This window comes from Papaver somniferum, chromosome 6, assembly GCF_003573695.1.
Source record: "Papaver somniferum cultivar HN1 chromosome 6, ASM357369v1, whole genome shotgun sequence".
Lineage (NCBI taxonomy): Eukaryota > Viridiplantae > Streptophyta > Magnoliopsida > Ranunculales > Papaveraceae > Papaver > Papaver somniferum.
The window spans coordinates 78,895,234-78,919,080 of NC_039363.1; the positions used below are offsets into that span (position 1 = coordinate 78,895,234).

The 23,847-nt window shown below is 35.9% G+C and overlaps 1 protein-coding gene across 1 annotated transcript; it reads left to right on the top strand.

Moving 5' to 3' along the window:
* The first annotated feature begins 19,820 nt into the window (after nt 1–19,820).
* Nucleotides 19,821–23,774, top strand: LOC113288085 (ras-interacting protein RIP3-like). The gene is made up of 6 exons (XM_026537029.1): nt 19,821–20,555; nt 21,448–21,553; nt 21,678–21,849; nt 21,936–22,258; nt 22,730–22,855; nt 23,571–23,774. The coding sequence occupies exons 1-5, from the start codon at nt 19,942–19,944 to the stop codon at nt 22,850–22,852; spliced, it is 1,338 nt and encodes a 445-aa protein (XP_026392814.1). The 5' UTR covers nt 19,821–19,941; the 3' UTR covers nt 22,853–22,855; nt 23,571–23,774.
* Nucleotides 23,775–23,847: the final 73 nt, after the last annotated feature.

Genomic DNA, 23,847 nt, shown 5'->3' on the forward strand with positions numbered 1-23,847 from the left:
AAAGTCTTTAGCTAGACATCAAATACCTCAAAAAGGATTGTCACCTTCCAAAGTCATATATCAATAGTCGAAACAATTGTGGGTCCATAAGACCAAATAGAGCTGACACCAGTATGGGACAACTGCACTGATTCAGAAAAATGAAAAGAAGGAGCACGTCCTCATCTAAGGTTTCTGTCAAGACAACTGGGTTTATCTGCGGCGCGTGATTGAACTTCATACGTGTGTCTCGATAAATAGATTCATCCGAGAAAAGGGTCTTTAATACCTGGGTTACCTCCTGGACAGTATCAGGAGGATCGGGTTGCGGAGTCTGAAAAGACTCAAGTAATATCTCAGATGTACAAGGCTCGAGTCCCAAGTTAGGGACTCTAATTAGGGATACGATACAATCACAAGAACCATCACTACCCCCGAACTTAGGGTTCACAAACAAACCTCTAACAATTTCTTGAATTTCCGGATCTTCAGAGTCCTTAAAATACTCAAGAGATTCTTCTAGTTCTCCACCCCCAAACTTAGGGTCATCATTATTCTCAGAAAAACCTAAAACTATTGCCTGAGTTTCTGGGTCCATAGAATCTTTAAAATACTCAAGAGATTCTTCTAAAGATTGATCACATATCTGATCTAAGAGAATGGTTTCCTCAAAATCATCTAAAGAATCTACCAGTAAAGTGTCAAGCCAATTATCCTGAACCAAATCCTGAATTAAAGTGCTAATCATATTCACTTCTTCTAAATCATCGTTCTCAGAAGGTTGTCTAGTAACATTAAAGACATTTAGTTCAGTGGTCATATTACCAAAGGATATGTTCATAAGCCCAGTCCTACAGTTGATGACAGCGTTAGCTGTGGCTAAAAATGGGCGACCTAAAATCACTGGGATTTGACGACTTGGGTCCTGAACAGGCTGGGTGTCTAGAACAACGAAATCCACAAGATAAATAAACTTACCAACCTCAATCAGAACATCCTCTATGAAACCACGAGGGACTTTGACAGACCTATCAACTAATTGTAGTGTCATTTTAGTCGGTTTCAACTTACCAAGACCTAGCTGGGTGTATGCATGATACAGGAGTAAGTTAACACTAGCTCCTAAGTCAAGTAAAGATTTATCGACCATGTGATTACCAATTTCACAACATATGGTGGGGCATCCAGGATCCTTATACTTAGGGGGTTTTTGGTTCAGAAGAATGGAACTTACCTGACCAGCTAAAAAAGCTTTCTTATGGACATTAAGCTTACGCTTTCGTGTACAAAGATCTTTAAGGAACTTGGCATAAGCAGGCATCTGCCTAATTGCTTCTAATAGCGGAATGTTGATGTTCACCTGCTTAAATGTTTCCATTATCTCGTTGAAAGTCGACTCCTTCTTTGTTGGGGCTAACAAATGTGGATATGGGGCTCTAGGCACAAAGGTAGACCTATCAGGAATTTCTTGGGAATCCTTAGATAATGTTTCAGTTTCCTCGTCTACGGACTCCTCTTGGGAAGTAGAAGGCGGAACTACAGTATGTCCACTAGGCATGGCTACCTTATTGTCTACCGTTTTACCACTCCTAAGGGTTGTTATCGAGTTCACATGGTTTGATGATTTCTCACCAGCTAAAGATATTTGATGGACTCCCCTAGGGTTGGGTTGTGGTTGACTAGTAAACTTTCCTTTTTTTCTCAATGTCTCATTTATCTGACTAACCTGGGTTTTCAACTCGGAAATAGCCTGAGAGTTAGCCTGACCTATTCTCTTATTTTCTTCTAAACTTTGAGCAACAGATTGCTGAAACTGCACAGTGTTACGAGTTAACAAAGCAAGAGACTCTTCTAAACTCATAATCTTCTTACCCGAAGGGTTCTGAAACTGTGCCGGAGCTGAAGGATTCTTAGTATAGCCAAAACCTGGGGGAACCTGAGCATTACTAGACTGACCTTGATTCTGGCCCTTGGAACAAGAAAGGTTTGGATGGTTTCTCCAGCCAGGGTTATAGGTTTCTGAATATGGGTCAAACTTCTGTTGGTTATCAAACCTAGTGTTGTTATAAAGAGCATTGGCTTGCTCTTCAACAACATGGCCTTCCCAAAAAGGCTCATTTCTTCCACTAGTACCACTACAATGACCTAATTCTAAGGCTTCTAACCTTTTGGCTATAGCTGCTATTTTGTCATCTGACTCATAAGATCCTTCTACCCTATTAACATTTTCTCTACTTAGAAGAATTGTTTTCTGGGGTTCCCTACTATTTTCCCATTGTTGGGTCTTATCGGCGATTTCATTCAAAAATGTCATCGCTTCATCAACAGTTTTATTCTCAAACCCACCTGTGCATAAGGACTCAACCATGGTTGTTGTTGAATAATCTAAACCCTCGTAGAGGATCTGAACTAACCTAACCTTCTCCAAACCATGATGAGGACATTGAGATATCAAGGCATTGAACCTTTCTAAGTACCTATATAAAGATTCCCTTTTTTTGGGCAAAAGTACATATTTGTGTCCTAATAGACGATGTTTTATGCCTTGGGAAAAACTTATGTATAAAGGCAGAAGTGAGTTGGTCATAGGTTTCAATTGACTCGGAGTCCAAACTATACAGCCAAGATTTGGCTTTATCTTTTAAGGAAAAGGGGAATAACCTAAGTTTCAACGCATCATCACTTAGGTTTTTAATTTTCAGAGTACTACAAACTTCCTCAAATTCCCTAACATGAAAATAGGGGTTCTCATTCTCCTTCCCTAAAAACATTGGGAGCATCTGTAAAGTCCCAGGTTTCAGTTCATAATTTGCCTCGGTTTCAGCTAACTTGATACAAGACGGACGAGAGGTCCTAGTTGGGTTTAGCAAAGATTTTAAAGTTGCCATTTCTGGCACTACCAAAGGACTAGGAGTACTAGGGGTACTTTCCTCACAAAGAGACATATTCTCAAAACTGAAGTTTCCAAAAACGGGGCTCTCAAAAGAAGAGTCTTCGAGCTCCCCGTCTTTACAAGAAGAACTACTAGGTTTTTCACTAATCAAACGACCTAGAGTGTTTCTTTTCCAAGCCCGTTTAAAAACTTCGGGCATACACTAGAAAAAAAAAATCAAAAAGAAAAGTCCTAAAACGGAAGGGATGTTCTATGCAAACACAAACAAGGCTGACTCCACCACAACAAACCTACTGATTTCTAGCAAACAAAAAGCATGATGGCTCCACTTAGATTGTTTCTAGACCAACTTCTAATCCTTCGAACGGGAATTCGTTACAATTTAAGCAAACCCCTCTGGAATCAATCCGAGTTAAAGTAAGTTGAATAGAGGCGAGGGAAGCTCGGTGGAGCTTTGATACACAAGGCCTCACCGGTATTACAAGGCGGCGCAGTCACGCATTCAACTTACAGAAACCGTCAAGAACTTCGAAGTATGCTTAAAAAAGTAACCAATATTTTTCGAATGACTTTCCTGTTAAGCTCGTTACCCTATCGTTCTCGTTCTAGTCAAAATTTTAGGTTTAGGTTCGCGTTTGGTGTCGTTTTCCTAAGGCGGGCAAGAAGAGAACGGTGATGAAATCCGAACCCTTATCTTGTATGGCCAGTCCTTTCCCTTTACTAGGAAATTAAAGTAGCCGTTTTCAAGTCCTCTACATATATGCATACAAAGGAAGACAGTAACTCGTTGACAGGGGATTCGCGAGTGTTTCGACAAACTTACCTCCCGTACCAGACGGGGGATGAACCTTTGTAGTCTACTCGGGCCACGACTCCTATGTCATGTACGAACCCGAGGGGCCGAGGTGATATCGTAATCACCGTCCTTCTCTGCAAACAGTTTATATTTAAACTACCCTTCCGTAGGGTTTAAAAATAATGTCCCAAAATTTAAAGTCCAAAGTCCAAAAATTTAAAGTACAAAAGAAAAAGAAAGTCTAAAAAAAATGTATTTTTTTTCTCTCTTTTTTTTATAAAAAAAAAAAAAAAAATCTTTTTCTTTCGCTTCTTTCGCTTTGCCTTTTACTCCAGTCTTTAAGTATTCACCAAAAGCTTTGGCAAAATTTTCTTTCGCTCCAAACTCCAAAATCTGAAAGAAAAAGACAAAAACCCAAAAACGTAAAAAAGAACAAATAAAAATAAAAACCTAAAAATAAAAATCTAAAAACTCTAGCCTAAAGACAAGTTCGCGTCGGCGGCGCCAAAAATTTGATGTGTTTTCAAGTTGTTGTAGTAATAAATATAGTTCGTTCAAGACTTGTGAAGGTTGTGCTTTTAGATTTAAATTTTAAAACTAAAGAAAATAAAGCAAATTAAAACTGATTATATTAGAGAGACCGGGGTTCAAGATTTCACCATTCACAAAAATTCATGTAATTTAATGTTAATTTTTATCATGCAATTCTAGACAATATAACTCCTATCAAAAGAAATTGTGATTCTAATCATTGCCTAAATTAGATTTTCAAAACATCAATTGTTAATTGCAAGCATGAAGTATCAAAATCCCTAAACTAAGCATACTTCATCAAGAGAAAACACAACTAATTAATAAAAATCATTACTCAATTTTCATTCGGTGCAAATAATCATAAAAAAATTGCATAAATAAATTCAAATAAATTTGACCACATAACTTTTGGAGGAACGGCTTCCTCCATTGCCCCGGAAGATTGGGTTTAGCTCATCATGATGTTGGAAACACCCTCAAAAATTGATTTCATTGCTCAAAGTAGGTGTACAAATGATGAAATGAAGAAATGATGAAAATTGGGTGTTTGCAACGTTAATAATTTTTGCAAAACACTGTTACAAAGAACGATAGAAAAGAACTGTTGTTGTTGTAACTCTGCGACCCTCACGTGGTTGTCGTTGTCACTGTTCATAAACGACTGCCTATGGTGGTCTTTTGTTCTTCGTGTTCTTGGTGAAGCAACAGAAACAGAGTTCTGAAAACTCTTGATTCTGGCCTCCTGAGCTCTCCTCTCGATCCCAAACTCTCCGTCCCCCTTCTCCATGATCCCAACAATCTATTTATACTCCTCAGCCTCATTTAATCACGCCATAATTCTCAATATTCTTCATTGAACTCGGGCAGTAAAGAAAATATTCTGGGAATATTTTCTTCCCTTATTTAGCTTCTCACGCGTTTCTACATCTGCAAAATCTCCGTATTTAACTTTGTCAAGGTCCAAAGTGTTGGTCAACTCATCAAACATGAGCAGAACACGTTTAAATTCTCCAAAACTCATGCAATCCCGTGAACCATGTACGTGCTGCCCTGTTTTCTTCTCAAGGATTTTCAGCCAAATTTGATCGAAACAAACACCCATACCAGCTCTGTTAGGACATATCACAACTACCCATTTGATTTCAGCCATTGAATCTCCCTAAAACGCCTTCAAATCACGAACCCTAATTTTGGTGTTTTGATAATATCTTTTCCCGCCAAATTCCAAATTCAAATGGAGAAGATGACCTCCCCTTAATCCTGTACGAGTGTCCCTTTAGCACTTGCCTTATAGGGTGTGAATAGTAAGGAAGGTGCCCCTTAGTAATTGAGTGCCCCTTATCTAACAGTGCGAGTCCGAATAACATGTGTCCTCCGGGTGCTTTAGACAACTTTTCGAGCCGATTTTTTCCAATAATGTTTATTTCCCAAAAACGCCTACAAACACATAAAATACCATAATAAGTATAAAAATCGAGTACCAACAATAGATGAAATTAAGGACAACGTAGACGCAAAGATGTGTCTATCACAGAGCCATTGACAGAGAGAAGAGGCGACAAGGGTTTGGTGTATTTGAGTTTTCTTTTCTCATGGTTTGCTAAGTTGTTTGTTAGGGTTTAGATGGAATCCAATTTCTTCGTATGAACTCTACGATGATATTTCTAATAATGATTCATTGATTAGTGATTTCTCTTCATATAGCTTGGTGTTTAATCGATTATGTGATTTTCTTGATTACTTATACTTTTCAATTGATATAGTGTGCTTGGTTAAATTCTTTGACGCAATATGCTTTAGTATTGATATGTAATACTTTAGAATCATTACCCGTGAAGCGAAGGAAATTACAGCGGAGAAACCATATTTTAGAATTTAAACATATTATCTTCTGAGACATGAGATTGATTTCGAAATTTGTCTTGAGTAATAAATAGAGATTAGTCGAGTTTATATGATTGAATTGGTGGAAATCGAAAACCTTAACAACCCGTTACCCATTTTGTTTATTGTTAGAATTATTTATTATTTCATTTTGTCCCGAATATCTGAAAAATCGTCAAACATCACCTTATTGATTTGTTAGTTTTTGGTGTTAGTTAGTAGTAGTATTTTCACACTCCTCGTGGGAACGACCTGCATTTGCCATTATCTACTAGTTAGACACTGTGCACTTGCAGTATTATTATTGTAGGTTTTCGAACCTACCAAGTTTTTGGCGCCGCTGCCAGGGAGTGGTAGCAAAATACTCACTAGTTGATATCAGCGTATATAGCTTATTTTTAATTTTTGTACATAATTTATTTTTATTTTTATTTTATATTTCTTTTAGTTCTTTTTACGCAGTTTGTTTGATTTTTTTTAGGTACTTTAGTTTGAAGTGCGAGCGAAAAGAAAGTATGCACTCGCAAAACATTTAGAAGAGCCACTTCGAAGATCCATTAGAGGTTTGCTTAGCTCTTTTTGGGTATGATTTTGATGATGATAGTGTTGTTTGTGAAGTCAATGTCTTATTAGACTCCACACCACTACTAGACACTAATAAATGGAAGCCCAAACTAGAACCTCTAGTTCTGTACGAATCTCGACTAGTTCAACCAGTCGAGAATGCTCCTACCTTGACCCATAAGCCATTAAGTTCGGAATTTTTTCGTCTTGATGATATTCATAATGAAACCGTTTTAGATGATAATGGGTCTAAGAGTCGTGATATTATTGCTCCATTGAGGCCTTGTTTAGCGAGTGAATTTGAAAAAATATCAGTCGTGGAAGTTATTTCCGCTGACTTAGAACCTGATTTAGTAATCATCTGCGAACCTGATTTACTTCATATTAAAGGTTCGAATTATGCTTTAAATAATATTGAATTCAGTTTTATCTCTCTGGGTATTAATCTTTCTTACTGTAGGTTCATGTTTTCAACTAATCAAATTAGTTGGGTTGATCCCCAACTCTTCAGGCTTTATATATATAATTCGCATCTTACCTTGGGGTACCAACCCCACATTGTTTGAGAACGTGCTACTGGAAAGTCGGGAAAAAAATACATTTCGCTTCATGGGAGTCAACCCATCAGATTTGGTCCCTGCACTCTATCTTTTATTTTTAGTTCTTTAGTTTTTGCATATGTATTTTAGAATTTCCCACCTTAATTTCTACGTTGGATGACTCAATTACATTGAGGACAATGTAATGTTTAAGTGTGGGGGAGTGCCGCTTTTGTTAGGATTTTTCTTTAAAAAAAAAAAAATATTTGCATAATATCTCTGTTTTGCTCGAGGACTAGAAAAACATAAGTGTGGGGGTGTTGATAAGCATGTAAATGTTACATTTTATACCCATATTTATATTAGCTAGGATACAATATTTTAGTTGCTAATACTATTTTAGTGCTTTTGTAGAAAGTACAAGTGAATTCGATCATCCAGTGAATAAACAGCAAAATGTGAGACTTAATGGTATTTGCGACGAAAATTGCAAAATGTGGTTGGCCTGGTATTTCCATATATCAGCAACCACAATGATGAAATTTGGTTGGCCTGGTGTTTCCATGTATCAGCAATCACAATGATGAAACGTGGTTGGCCTGGTATTTCCATGTATCAGCAACCACAATGATGAAATGGGGTTGGCCTGGTATTTCCATGTATCAGCAACCACAATGATCAAATATGTTGGCATGGTATTTCTATATATCAGCAACATTTATTATGCTGGCCTGGTATTTCTATATATCAGCAACACTTATTATGCTGGCCTGGTATTTCTATATATGAGCAACACTTATTATGTTGGCCTGGTATCTCCATATATATCAGCAGCATAGAATTATTTCACAGCCGAGGTCACAATTGGCAGACAAGTTTTAATTTGCTCTTCAATTAATGCATGGTGAAGCGAATCGACGTCATCACACTAATGCCACCTAAGATTGGTCAAGAGTGACTTTATTATTGTTAGCATAAGAATGGAAGAATATCACCTCCATGACCACGTGCAAATGAAGTGCAAATGAAGAAAAAGGAAAAAATTAACATATCTTGTCCTTACATAAGTTCTCTTGCTATATATATATATATATAAAGAATCTGAAGGAATATTTGAGACCAAATGACGTCATTTGTGCAAATACAGTTAAGGTGGGCCCAGAACATGCAAGAAAATATCATGCTTTTTAAATGAAATTAATTCATTTCCTTGGTGGTTTCATATACTATGGAAAGTGGAGATTCGCTGATACTTTACAATGTTTTGTCATATTATGACACGCGGCACAATATTGTTGGGCGGATTTTATTTCATGACATGTGGCAGACTTCTATTGGGAGGTGATGTGGCGACTACGTGAATTCATCTGTGGGCTATATTTATGTGTTGTTTCAAAATGAAAAGGGGGAGGCGGCCGCAGAGCCATTGACAGAGAGAAGAGGCGACAAGGGTTTAGATTGAAGCCAATTTCTTTATATGAACTCTACGATGATATTTCTAATAATGATTCATTGATTAGTGATTTCTCTTCATATAGCTTGGTGTTTAATCGATTATGTGATTTTCATGATTACTTATACTTTTCAATTGATATAGCGTGCTTGGTTAAATTCTTTGACGCAATATGCTTTAGGATTGATATGTAATACTTTAGAATCATTACCCGCGAAGTGAAGGAAATTACAGCGGAGAAACCATATTTTAGAATTTAAACATATTATCTTCTGAGACATGAGATTGATTTCGAAATTTGTCTTGAGTAATAAATAGAGATTAGTCGATTTTATATGATTGAATTGGTGGAAATCGAAAACCTTAACAACCCGTTACCCATTTTGTTTATTGTTAGAATTATTTATTATTTCATTTTGTCCCGAATATCTGAAAAATCGTCAAACATCACCTTATTGATTTGTTAGTTTTTGGTATTAGTTAGTAGTAGTATTTTCACACTCCTCGTGGAACGACCTGTATTTGCCATTATCTACTAGTTATACACTGTGCACTTGCAGTATTATTATTGTAGGTTTCTGAACCTACCACGCACTCCCCACAAAGATATGGAAATTAAGCGCTTCAAAAAAACTCTCCCCCATTTGATGTCATTCCTGAAAAAACAACAAGAGCGACCTTACTTTTACAAGAAAAGAAGGATTTCTTTGGACACCAAAAACCAAAAAAATGATTTTGTTATCCAAAAAATTTCAATCAAATTAACCACAAGAGAACCCATGATTAATCTAATCGGAATACACAACCAAAACAATCACAAACGAATCTATGATTAGTTTAGTTGGAAATGCTCACAAAAGAAGACTTATGGAGCCACACGGTATATACATAAAATATGGATCAGGGAAGATCAATACTGCGGAATACACAAGGATTCATTCTATTTTCCATCACTATTTTCATAACAATATACAATAGACATAATCCTTGTAAACAAAATATTTTAACCAATCTTTCACTAAAGAATGGACATAATAGGCTTAACTTTTGTTTGTCAAAAGTTCATCAATCTTGTATCAATACATGCATATCGACATATAAACGAGATAACTTTTGACATCGTATGGTACAATAATAGTTCACGGACGCAAACACACATATCCCATAACATATTTCAAAATATAAAACCATAAAGATTAATACTGCAATCATCATCTTCGAAATATTTTTTTTAGAATTTAAACAAATAAACCTAAAAACATGAAGATGAAAACGTTGGACATAGCTATGTGTACTCACAATTGTGGCTATTCCATACTCTAGTTATTTTTCTAAACAAAACAAGAATAAAACTCTCATAAGAATATTTACAAGGCATCATAGATCTTTCTCAAGGCCTCTACTGTGAGAATTCCTTCTCATTATTGAAAAAACCATTGATTATGGGATCGTTCAATTCCTCCAGATCTTTAGAAATATCTGTCAACTCACTAAGTTCTCTTTTTATTTCACGCACGGTGTTCGTTTTTAGAGACAACATTCGTTCATAGTGAATTAACTCTTCTAAAGACGAAACAATTTGAGATTTTAAATCGTTTCTTTTGTTGACAAATTCTTTCACAAGCCATCCTTCACTTTCTTCACCTTTAAGGAAGAAATTCCTTTACATAGATACACGTCAGCTGCTTCGACTGCATTCCTACTTGTGGTGCCTCTAGTTACATGAGCCATGAAACTATATCTTTTTAGAAAAGGAGGAAGTCTACAAACGATTTTATACATAGACTTATGAACGTCTAAACCCTAGAAGAACGGGTCTTCTGTAGTTTAATGATCCATTATCTATATTGTTAGGAGAGAAAAAAAATCTTAACAAATATAAATAAAATACTTGAGCTACAAAGACGCAAATCCCCATTTTCTCAAGTTAAAGATGAGGATGCGAACGTCTCTGGTATTAGACAGGGACGTTGTGAGCCAGACGCTCCCCTTGTTTATCACATAGTGATTTACCAAGGTTTGTTATATAAACAGAATTCCTACCTCTTCTGATTCTGGTGGCACCATGTTGATTATCCAGATTCATCTTCTGCATGTTATTTTGCAGTTTGACAATTATTTTGTTGTTCCTCTTAAAACTTCCACAAAACGAACAAATCAAGAATCCTTTGTCTTGTTGAACTGCCTTCTGTTTATCACAACTGTTAACCTTTATTTTCCCATGATCAATAGACACAGGGGGGTTGACAATGCCTGCATATTTGCCTTTAAATCCTAAACCATTTGAGTTTCCAAAGGACTTCTGACCAAATAACATTGCTGAAATTTTGTTAGAACTTTCGAATAATCTTTGTAGATCATCCTTAAGAGTGTTAATCTTTTTCTCCTTTAGAGCAATGGTTCTGGTGAGTTTATTTTTGAGACAATCTTTCTCAAGATTTTTCACCTGGATTAATGATCCTGGTTTCTTCAATAAAGCTTTTAATTGAATATTTTCTTGAAGAACCTCTCTATTCAAGAATTCGAAAAACTCTGTGTCGGACTCAAATTCTGAATCAGGACTTGAGTATGTGGATGTTTCTGCTGTGAGAGCTGAGGGTTCATTACATCCATCATACGTATTTAAACAGTTGACACTTAAAGATTTTTCTTCCACAGAATCATCAACAGAAAATGCTGACAAAAGACGTTTATCACATCTAATACTTCTTTTTACAGATTCTTTGATCTTTTCTATTATCAATGGTTTATCAAACCAATCATTATTTGAACAACATTCAATAGCCCGAGACCAGTTAGAGGCTTCACTTGTGTCGGACACAACATTGAACGCAAATGTTTGAACAGAATTTTGATCAAGATTTTTTTCCTTTCCAAAAAGAGTATTTTTGGAGAGAGTGTTGAGGTTATTTCGTCCATCGATAGTATGCTTCTTAGAAACGTATCTATTATCTTCGACTATAGTTTCTAAGATATCCCAGGCATTTTCAGACTTAGTGCATGTAGACATAAAATGCTGAAGATCTGTGGTAATGGCATGTCTGATAGCATTTAAGCCGTCAGAATTTCGCTTTGCAGCAAGAATTTCTTATGGAATATATCTACCAACATCCTTAGGTACAGATACATCGCCTTCTGTATTAACCGGAGGATCATAGCCATTAATAATGCGTACCTATGTTTGAAAATCACGAGCTTGAAGAAAAGCATATAACAACTTTCCACCATGGGTAGTTTGAACCACCGAATACTGGTGGTACGTTAATAGAGATAGCACTTCTGTCCATAGATTCAGATTGCTACAAACACAAACTTTTGAGGTATTGAACGTGTTTGTCTGCTCTATACCAATTGAAAAAGCGGGGGCTAAAAACCTCACCCAATATTTCTATTAGAAATATGTATGGACAAACTCCAATATACTTTTATGAGAATCAACTAGACAGTTAGACTCAATCAATAGAAAAGTATATCAAAGAGTTTTATATCTCCATATCTTGATTTAATTCTTACTCAAGCAAATCTGCGAGTCTTGATTAAATACAAGAGATGTAAACTTGGATGGTACCAAAGACCAATATCCAAAGATCAATCAATTTCTAATCAACAACCAAAGGTTGGATTTCACAATTGATCTATACAACGCACAACCTGTGATATTTCAATTATATAACAAAATATAATGCGGAATAGAAATAACACACACACCAGAAATTTTGTTAACGAGGAAATCGCAAATGCAGAAAAACCTCGGGACCTAGTCCAGATTGAACACCACACTGTATTAAGTCGCTACAGACACTAACCTACTATAAACTAACTTCGGTCTGGACTGTAGTTGAACCCTAATCAATCTCACACTGATTCAAGGTACAGTTGCACTCCTTAAGTCTCTGATCCCAGCAGGATACTACGCACTTGATTCCCTTAGCTGATCTCACCCACAACTAAGAGTTTATACGACCCAAAGTCGAAGACTTGATAGACAAATCTGTCTCACACAAAAAAGTCTATAGAATTCAATAAATGGACCACCAGATCCAGGGATTCTAGAATTCTCTTCCTTGACTGATTTTATAAAATCTGCAGAATAAATTTTGTCTAAACCTCCACAAGGTTTTAAATCCCTTGAAGTGTATTCAGGTCTTGAAAAGAAACTTGAAAGCTTATCTTCTGATGTTGATTTATATCTCCAGAAATAACAAGAATCTCTTGACAGACTAAATCAAGTTATGATGAATAATATTTATGTTGAGGTTGATATTAATTTTAATCAGTGAGAGCAATGCCCCTCCTCTGCGTTATCCAATAAATGTAACAAACTAAACGAAATACAAGAGGAGTTTAAATCTCAGTCTTCTGAGTGTATCACCTCAAAGCATGAATCAATTCATTGCTCAATTCCTGATGCTTCCTATCAAGATATTAGTATTGTCTTCTCTTATGAAGAATCTAGGACGTCTCTTTTTATCAAAAGAGTTTCCGTTTGCAGTACTAAAAACTATCTGCAGAAACAGTTTTTTATAAGTTGGAAATCGAGAAATCAGAAAAACAAATCTTTTTGGGTTCTCTTGAAGTTCTTTGATAGACTTATAAAAACAGTTCCTTGGGTGTTTCTCAACACTACAAGATGTAAGAGTTGCTGGAAAGAAACTCTCTCTTGGTGCCATGGTGAGCAAGAAATTTTTCACCTCAACACAACTTGAGTTTGTTGTTAGTGCATCCTTACCAAGGATGCCCTGCTATGAATGCGGTGAGGGAAGCACGAGAATTGGGGCGCGCAAATTATGTTCGGTAAGGCTGGAGAATTCGATTGGATTCTTCTAAAAAGGCATGTCTATAAACTTGAGCAATATTTGTGTTTTTATTTGTTTAGAGTACTTATAATGATCCATGTACCGTGCTTATCACTCATTTCTACCTAACTTGATCTGTGTCTAAGGTTCTTAAATATTTAGGTATGAAAATAGTAGTTCGGGATGTTTGGACTTCATGGTACACACACCAAGTATGCATAACATCATTTAAAATCAGAATCCAGGGGTTTAAGTACGCATACCCGTTTGCATACTGCTCCGGGATACGAAAATTCGTTTGCAAACCCGTATGCATACTTGACGTCGATATTCGGTAAATTTGTTTTGGCCGTAACTTCTTCGTCCGAACTCGGAATGACCTCATTATTTTTGCATTCTCTTCCTCTTTGAATTCTCTTCAAAATGGAGATGACAATTCCTTATTTTGGATGAGTTAAGGTTGGTATTTGTCCCGTCTCTTGTTTTTGAGTGTTTTGCTCCATTTCATTGCACTTGTTCCACTTCTCTTGGACTTGGGCACTTGGATTCTTGGAGTCCCACTCTTCTAAGATAATTTGTAGCTTTTACAAGAATGTTGTTGGTGAATCAGAAAGAAGAAAGTTTAAGATGGGCAGTAGTACGTATTACTATGAGATTCTTGAATGTGCACAATCATCTTGTGTGAACTGTAATGCATGGTCTTTATTGACTTTGTATGTTCTTCTTTGTTAAGAAAATATTTTTATACGCCTTTGGTATCTATTCTTGGTGTAAATCCGAGAGAAAAAGATTGATTCTACCCTCTAAGGACAAATCATCTTATATGTGCAGTACGAGTTTGTCTTGATGCCTAGGAAACTTCTTACGAGAATTTATTCTTGTTTTTGAGAAGGATTACTAGAGTTTGGAATAGCAATATTGTGATTACACATAGCTATGACCTACGATTTTTCATCTTCATGTTTTTAGATTTATTTATTTAAATTTTAAGTTTTTTGGAAGATGATTTTTGCAATTTTAATCTTTATGATTTTATATATTGCAAATTGTTATGGGATATGTTGTTTAAGTCCGTGAACCTGTGACTGTCGCATACTTGTTTAAAAGTTATCTCTATTATGTGGATATGAATGTATTGATGGAAGATAGAATGAACTTTTGACATTACAAAAGTTAAAGCCTTTTATGTCATGTTTTGATAAAAAGAAAGGATAAAACTTTTGTTTACAAGGATTAAGTCTATTATATGTCATTGTGCAAATAGTGATGAAAAATAGAATGAATCCTTGTCTATTCCACAGTATTTGGTCGATTTCCGTTCCACAATCTTTGTGCATATACTGTGTTGTTCCATAAGGTTTCTTATGTTGAGCATAATCGATTGAGTTGTTCATTCTTATAATTAACTTAGTTGTTGCTTCGTAAGGTTCCCTATGTCGAACATGATCAACTAAATTAATCATTCTCTTTTGGTTATTTTAGTTGTTGCTCCGTAAGTTCGCTTATGTCGAGCATGACCAATTAAATTGATCACTTTTTGTGGTTAATTTGGTTGTGTATTCCAATTGAATTAATCATGGATTTTCCTGTGATTAATTTGGTTGTTATTTTTCGATTGAACAAACTATGGGTTCTCTTGTGGTTATTTCAATTGAATTTTTTGGATACAAATTCATGTTTTCATGTGATTTGGTTGTCCAACGAAATCCTTCTTTTCTTGTGAAAGTAAGGTCGCCTTTGTTGTTCCTTCGGGGATGAAATTTTATGGAGGAGAGTGCTTTTGAACTTGTGCTTAATTGCCAAATCTTTGTGGGAGTGCAGCTGTGGAATTTTTAGGGGTTATCTTGTATCTTCATTAACTCCTTTTTGAATGCATTTAGCTTCGACTTTATGATTGCATCTAAATTTGTTGGTATGTTAATATACCTTTTGGTCATGATGTATCTCCGTGGAAATTTCATTAGGATCCCACTAATTTTCGTACCTTTACCAATTTTTTTGATAAAAAAGGGGAGAATTAATGTGTAGTTCACACTACAAATACATATGGTTTATGGATCATTATATAAGGGGGAGTGGTTTTCATGTTGAGATATGTATTGACTAAGAGGGAGTGATGCATATCACCATAGTGTTATTGTCAAAGTTGTGATATGATTGAATTTTGATGATGTATAATAATATTATTATGACACTGTATAACAATGATTGAGATCATTTTGTTTTCTTATTGTTATAACTACGGATCTTCAACAACTGTGATGCTGAACTTACAACCTTTAGGATCATGGAGTACTTGGAAGTGACGAAGATTTCGAGTCGCGTTGAAGATGCCAAGGAGATCAAGGATGTGGATAAGAAGCTACATTTTTTTTATCTTTTTTGTAATCCATATGTATTGATAGTTTTGTCATTAAAATTGACAAAGGGGGAGATTGTTAGAGCATTGCTCGGTCAAACTCGTATGCGTTGCTATCTCAAGCATGTTTGTCAATGTTAGTGATCAAAACTATAAGTCTTGATTTCTAGCCTATTTGTAGATGTCTCGGACTAGTACATAGATAGTATAGTTGAGCTTAAATCTCTCGATGTTCATCTCTTGAAGACGAAGAACTACTAAGGGGAGCTTGTGGAACTTATTCGACAAAAGGTATATGGAGACTTGAACTTATCTATCAATGGAAAGTCTATTTCTACTATCTCCTATATTGAGACATAAATCGTGTTACGATATAGTTTTCTCTATACACATTTGAGATTTCGAGCTGAGTATATCTCGCTTACATATTTCTCGAAATATGTGTTGATAAGCTTTCGCTTAGACCAAGTTCATCTTATATCATGAGAAAATTGCCGAGTAACATCTTACATGGTTTGTGTGATACAATCATTTGGTGTAAGACTTGGAAGGTTTCAATAATGATTATTTCAATATCTTGAAAATTGCTTTGATGCAAATAGTGTGTGAAAACGGCTATTGACATTATAGAAGAATGTTTCAATGATTGAAATAAAGAGTTGAAGATGTAACCATCTTTGGATATAAGCATATATAGTGTGTTCGCACATTAGTACATAAGTACGTAAATCGGAAGCCAAGAGTATGCATATGTGTGTATACAAAATTGGTGAAGGAGACAGGTTAAGTATGCGCACTCGTACGCATACTGGCGGAAGTTCTCGAACTGAGAATTTCTGCTGAGTTTGGATTTGGCAAAACTCTTAACTAGTCACCTTAAGTATGCGTACCCGTACGCATACTGGAGGAAGTTTTTGAACTGAGAATTTCTGCTGAGTTTGGAAATTTACAAGCTCAAAAAACCGGTTGCTTAAGTACGCATACCCGTACGCATACTTAAGCTGGTTACTTTGTCAAATCGGTCAAGTCCATGAACTTAAACATTTAAATCATAAGGAATGCAATCTTTACAAACCGTGGCTATAATGTTCATGATTGATTCAAGTGAATCAAACCGATTTTATTTCAATTGTGTTTTCTAAACAATTGAACAACTCTTTAACTAGTTTCATTTGAGTCATTCGAACTAGTTATGGTTAAGATGAATAAGGTTTATATGAGAGTAATCATATGGCTAACCTCGGTTAACTATTTGTGAACCAACATGGTGTACACATTTAGGTACGGTTACATAAACTTAAATGAGGGTACATTTTATTTGTGTGTAACAAGTTAAGTTTGATCTAACGGTTGAAAGATATTAGCTTGGTTGAATCAAGTTTTTCATCTAACGGTGATTACTGGATGCTTTGTTACCAAGGTAACTTGGATTGCAAACCCTGATTAGAAAAGTATATAAAAACTGGGAAACCTAATCCCCACACGTCCTGTATGTTACTAGTTGCATAACTAGAGTCGATTCTCCTTTAACCTTAGGTTTATTCTCGAGACCCTGTAGGTTAACGACTTGAAGACTTCATTAGGATTGTGAAGCCAGACCCAACTATTATCTTTGTAGTTGCGTGATCTGATCTTGCTGTTTCTATCGTGTTGAGTAAAATTGAAATAATTGGCTCGAGATTTTATATCTCCGATAGGCAAGATAGAAAAGTAATCACAAACAAACTTCGTCTCATCGTTTGTATTCCACAATAACTTGTTTCGCTAGTTGACTAAGTTTATTGTGAGGTGATTGATAATAATAGGTTGTTCTTCGGGAATATAAGTCCGGTTATGAATTGGTTCATGTTCACCTTGATTTATCAAAAGACGAAACAAAAACTCCTGGGTATTTCTGTGGGAGACAAATTTATTCAATCCTATAGACTTTTCTATGTGAGACAGATTTATCTATCAAGTCTTCGACTTTGGGTCGTAGCAACTCTTAGTTGTGGGTGAGATCATCTAAGGAAATCAAGTGTGTAGTATTCTGCTGGGATCAGAGACGTAAGGAGCGCAACTGTACCTTGAATCGGTGTGAGATTGATTAGGGTTCAACTACAGTCCAGTCCGAAGTTAATTGGCAATAGGCTAGTTCTGTAGCGGCTTAATACAATGTGGTGTTCAATCTGGACTAGGTCCCGAGGTTTTTCTGCATTTGCGGTTTCCTCGTTAACAAAATTCTGATGTCTGTGTTATTTTTTTTCCGCATTATATTTTGTTATATAATTGAAATATCACAGATTGTGCGTTAAGATCAATCAATTAGAATATCCAACCTTTGGTTGTTGATTTACATTGATTGACACTTGAACATTGGTCTTTGGTAACGTTCAAGTAACTCATCTTATATTCAATCAGGCTAGCAGATTTCTATTTGCTGATTGCGGATTGAATTAAGAGTTAGAGATATTATACTTTTTGATATACTTTAATCTAGATTGAGTCTTACTGTCTAGTTGATTCTCTAGAAAGTGTATTGAAGTAAGTCCTCTCAGATTGCCAAACGAATTGTTGGGAGTGGTTGTTAGACCCCCGCATTTACAGTAATTTTAAACTTGGGACATAAGCTTTAAGACAATAGAACCATAACATATTTCCATATATAGCATGCCGGCATAAGCTTTAAGACAATAGAACCATAACACATTTCCATATAGTTCTTCCAAGTCCATCTGCAAAGTGCAAACATATGAGCGCCAAATGTTACATTCCAAGTTAGGGAAGATGTGGATTCTTGGAAAATTAACGTAGGTGTGAAAATAATACTAGTATTAGTGGATCCTCTCTATATTTGCGTTGCTTTGATTTCTTTTTCTAAACATGTTAGCATCGTGAAGGCATTCGTATAGTCACCGTATCAAAGAGAAAGTGGACGTCAATTATACATTTATGAGAGGTCACTTCGTGGAGATTTATCGAGGCGACTCGTTGCAAATTGAACAGTATCAACCAATGAGTGATACAGAGACCGGGAAGAGAAAAGACTTTCCGTGAAGTGATAATTTTTAGAAATTAGCAAAAAGTCCCTTGGCCACTGGCAATCTTCCAGCCTCAGTGATTAGAAAATCTGATGGAAGACGCATAAGATCTTCTCGGTGCGGATTTTTTCATAAGATCTTCTAGTGCGGATTTTTTCGGTACTATTAAACTTGGGTTTGCTTGGAGTTTTGCCCTTTTTGTAAAATGTAGGTTTCCTTGGATTTTTTTGTAGCTCTATGAATTTTACACTTGTTTTCTTCTTTTTAGTAATAATGAATTTTCATAATTTCTCTCCTACCAAATATTTTCACAATACATGCATAATCAGAGAAACACAAGAACTTAGAAATGCAAAAGCAAGACCAGAAGCAGAAAGAAGTACAACCAAATTAACAAACTCACCAATAACCAGCTACCGTTAGTTAGGTGGTAATGTCGTTGTCCTAAAAATCTAACTACGGCTCTATATTCGATTAGAAAAAAGATAAATTAGAATGCATCCAAAATAATTCGTTTCATTTTGTAATGACAGCCATGTTCCTCCTTTGATGAACACCACGACTTGTCTATTTTCAAGATTCTACTACCATAAAACCCTTTTTATGCTGTCCCGATTGGTAGTTTATAGTTTCAAGTACTTTAAAACCATATATTTAATGTGATTAAAATAGCACACGCGCATGCTAATTCGCTACTTTAATAAGGCTTCTTTCAAAGAACAATACACTAGAAACAAGTACGAAATACAAACAAAAATGACGTTTAAGAGTAGATACAACTACATGTGCATCATTATTTCTTTATTTACAAAAATATAAAAATACTTTTATACCCTTCCTGTCGTCTGTCACAGTTTCCAAATAAAGAATGTATACAGGATAAGATCAGGACAGTTTCGTCATTCAGCCGTCATTACTTTAGTAAAAATGAAGGGTAAAAACGTCAAATCAGGAGAAGATATAAGGATAGAGAGAGATAGAGGAGAAGGCACAGGGAGATAGAGAGAGAGACAGAGGGCCAACAGCAACAACAGCAAGGAGGGAACTAGATTTGAAGTGGGTTTTTATTTTTATTTTTTTCAGTTTATTCAGTTATTTGTTGTTTGTCATTTTGGTGATGCACAATGGTGACCGACCAGGAACTAGGAAACATTGTAGAGAATTTACTAAGAACATCTGATCCACAAGCATTTACAAATCTAGACAGTATTGTTAAACATTTAGAAGCTAAATTAGGGTTAGACTTATCTCACAAATCTAATTTCATTCGTCACCATATTCAGTATCTCTATGGTCACCAACAACAACCACACCCACCACCACAACAGCAACAACAACATCCTCCACCACCACCACAACCACAACCGCAACCGCAGCAACACCATCCTCCACAGCCACAACCCCATCTTACACCTAGAGATCATTTCGCCCTTCAAGCTCAGTATCAGCAACTACGACAACATCATCCTCAATTTCATCAACACCAACAGCATTCTCATCAGATCGCTTCTCATTTTGCTCTACAACAGCAGCAACAGCAACAACAGCAGCAGCAGCAGCAACAACAACAAAGGCATCATGAAGAGCTCAACTTTCATGCTCCCACTCAACAACAAAATCCAAACATACATTTACAAACAAACCCAAACCCTCTTCCTATACAGCCTCAGCCCCAGCCCCAGCCCCAGCCCCAGGGGAGGTCTCATCCTAAGAAAACTAAAGCTGAGCCTAAAGAAGGGTATGTCTTCTTTCATTTTGGGTATTTTTTTTTCTGTTTTTAGGGTTTTCGGTTGACGAAATAAATTCTAAATTTATTTATTTTTTAATTTGGGTAATTTTGGTTTAGGTCTTTTTTCTGAATTGCAAACCAACAACAAGGGTATTTTGAGGTTCTGGTGCTGTTGATTTTTGTGGGTTTGTTTGAATTGCAAAACAAAATCAAGTTAGGGTTTCATTTTCGGGTTTAGGGTTTTTAGAGCTATGATGGTGTGTTTTGCAATTAGGAGTTTGAAGTTCATTTTCTGATCTCCACTTGCGCTGAGTGCAGCCTAATGGTCTTAATTATTGCCGAATTTCGGAATTTGTTGAACTCCAGAAAAGTTGAGCTTTTGTCTTTTGTTTACTGATGATGGCAAATGTTCACTTTGTTTGACCTTTGCATGGATGTTTATGTTTATGAACTAAAAAGTCGTGACTGTTGCATTTACATACCATATATTCACTTAGTTTACATTTGCATGCTCATTGATTAGTTATGAATAAGCGCACCAATGGCATAGTTTGTTGCTGTGAGCATCCTCAATTTCCATTTGTTATAATTGTTAACTTTCTTTGTTAAGTTGTGTCATCCATTTAGTGATTTCGTGAAGACGGTGGTGCTTGACTATTTTCGGCGTAACTTTGCACTGTTCATTTGTCATTAACTGTATTTCGAAGTAATTGGTACTTTTTACCTTTCTCTCCGTATGTGGATATTACTATGTCTTTGTTTGGCATGTGTGAATGTACATTTAAAAATAAACAAGTACCACTTTGTCTATCAGAATGTTCGAATCAGAAAGTGTTTTGAGTATAGTCGGAGAAGTTTGAATATGACTGTTTACATTTGCTTTATACTCTATTTATTGCAGTGCTCCAGCTAAAAGAAGAGGTGGCCCAGGGGGTCTAAACAAAGTTTGTGGTGTCTCACCTGAACTTCAGACCATTGTTGGTGAGCCAACAATGCCCAGGACCGAGGTAATACTTAAAAATCGTTCTACCTAATGGAGTCCATCTTTTTAAGGCTCATCGATAATAAGTATATAATATTTCTTGATTCTGAATACTGGGTCTGTTATGGCAAATTTTCTTTCTGGTTCAGATTGTTAAGCAACTATGGGCATACATAAGGAAACATAAACTTCAGGATCCTAGTAACAAAAGAAAGATAATCTGCAATGACGAGCTGCGTTTGGTGTTCGAAACAGATTGCACTGACATGTTCAAGATGAACAAGCTGCTATCCAAACATATTATTGCTCTTGAACCATCAAGTATGTATTTAAGTGTGTAAAGGATTCCTAGTATATCCTTACTTTAATTTAATGTTAATTCAAGTTTATATCTCTGAATTTTGTAGAAGAATCTGGTCGTGAGAAAAAACGAGCGAAGGTAGAAGTGGAATCTGCAAGTGAAAGTACTGAACCTCCTAGTCCATCATCCCATGTCAACCTGAATGAGATTTTGTATTCTCTCAACTACGATGACGAAGAATCTGGTGAAGAGAAAAAACAAGTAAAAGCGGAGAAGGAGTCTGCAAGTGAAAGTGTTGTACCTCCTAGTCCCTCTCTTGTAATAATATCCGATGCACTTGCTAAATTTTTTGGTTCTGGAGGTAGGGAGATTCCTCAGTCTGAGGCTTTAAGACGTGTCTGGGAGTACATACAAGCGAACCATCTGGAGGTGAGTTCTAGGTGCAACCTGGTGTTGTTGCGTTAAATTCTTCATTTCTGGGGCCATGCTATTTGTCTCTAGGATGGACACTTTTGAATGCCTAGGTTTCATGTCACTTCTTCCACTTAGGTTTGTCTTACGATAGAGGTATCTAATCCTTTACAATTTGGTGAGTAGACCAACAGAATGACTTTTAATACGATGGCTTTTTATTTATGAATTTTTTGCATTATTAGTACGAGAAGATGTTAAACTTGCATCATTGTAGTCAATAACAAATTATGATTCTCATTTATTCTGCGGCATATTTTTCGGAAATTTATCTTATTTTTTGTCGTGTCTTCAAAACCAGCAAATATGGTAGATTCTTTATTGATTTTGGAGGTGTTCCTATCGCTACTCTATTAATTATCTATCATAGTCATCATGAGATACTAAATGGTTCTGTAAAGCTTCTAATGCCTTTGCCGTTTCTTTTAGGACCCTATGGATTCCATGATGATATTATGCGACCAGAAGCTTCAAGAGCTTTTTGGATGTGAGACCCTTCCTGCCCTGGGAGTAACTGAGATGGTTGGACATCATCTTTTCAAGCGTTCATAATAGGTATATGATGCTTCCTCTCTGGTTTCTACATAAACTGAAAATGCAATTGCCTTCTTTTATTTAAATAAAAAGCTGATAGAACCTGATCCTTCGAATCTGTTATTCTGTCTGTTGCTGACATTGGAGACTAAGATTTGGTATCTTGACTAACCAACTTGTCGGTTTATCATTGAGTTCTTTGATGTGAACCATTAGAAAATAATGGAAAACTTTGTCGAATCAGTTGCAACTTGCTGTCTTACTTGGCTCACTCTTTCGGGTTCATCAGGCTGTTGTTAGACAACTCAAGTATATAATCAATGATGTAGAGTTAAATACTGGGCCTCAGGTTCTGGTTAGTTAACTACTTACATTTTAAATTAGGTGTAGTTTATATTATCTGTCTTAAACCCTTCAGTTGACTGGATCGTCTTAGAGTCATAAATGAAACAAACAAATCTGTGGTGTTTTCCTTTTTCCTGATGACCTTGTAAAAGATAATTCATCATTTTGTTTTACTGAATTTTACTTGAAGAGTTCTCTAAGTAGCATCATAGCGTTCTGAATGAAGTTTCAAGGCTCAACAAGCATAGCACCACACAGTTGACATTGTTAATGTTTTTATAAATTTGTTGTTTAAGGTCTGTGATGTACATCACGATTTCATTTTCTGGATGCTAGTATATCTATTCCATGTTGTGAAATTTATGGAATTGCGGTTCATTGTTGCTTGCAGATGCACAGTGTGAATGTCATACAGCCAGTAACTTGACTATATACAGCAGATACGTAGTAGGAATAGATTTTAGTGTTTGGTGCTGTAATTGGTTAGGAAAATACAATGTTAACAGAACCTTTTCTTTTCTGTTGCTATTCTACGATCTCTGTTCAGGTTTCCTATTAACCTTATCACGATGATTAATGTATTAAGTTTTTCTGGTCATCTGTTTTACCATTAATTTTCTTTTTTTTGTCTTTCGCGAGGATATCTTCGTAAATATAAAATCACTTGC

Coding starts and splice junctions, on each gene's coding strand:
- LOC113288085 (XM_026537029.1), top strand. CDS start 19,942: ATGGTGACCGACCAGGAACTAGGAAACATTGTAGAGAATTTACTAAGA. Junction 20,556..21,447: donor AAAGCTGAGCCTAAAGAAGG/GTATGTCTTCTT, acceptor TATTTATTGCAG/TGCTCCAGCTAAAAGAAGAG. Junction 22,259..22,729: donor TACAAGCGAACCATCTGGAG/GTGAGTTCTAGG, acceptor CGTTTCTTTTAG/GACCCTATGGATTCCATGAT.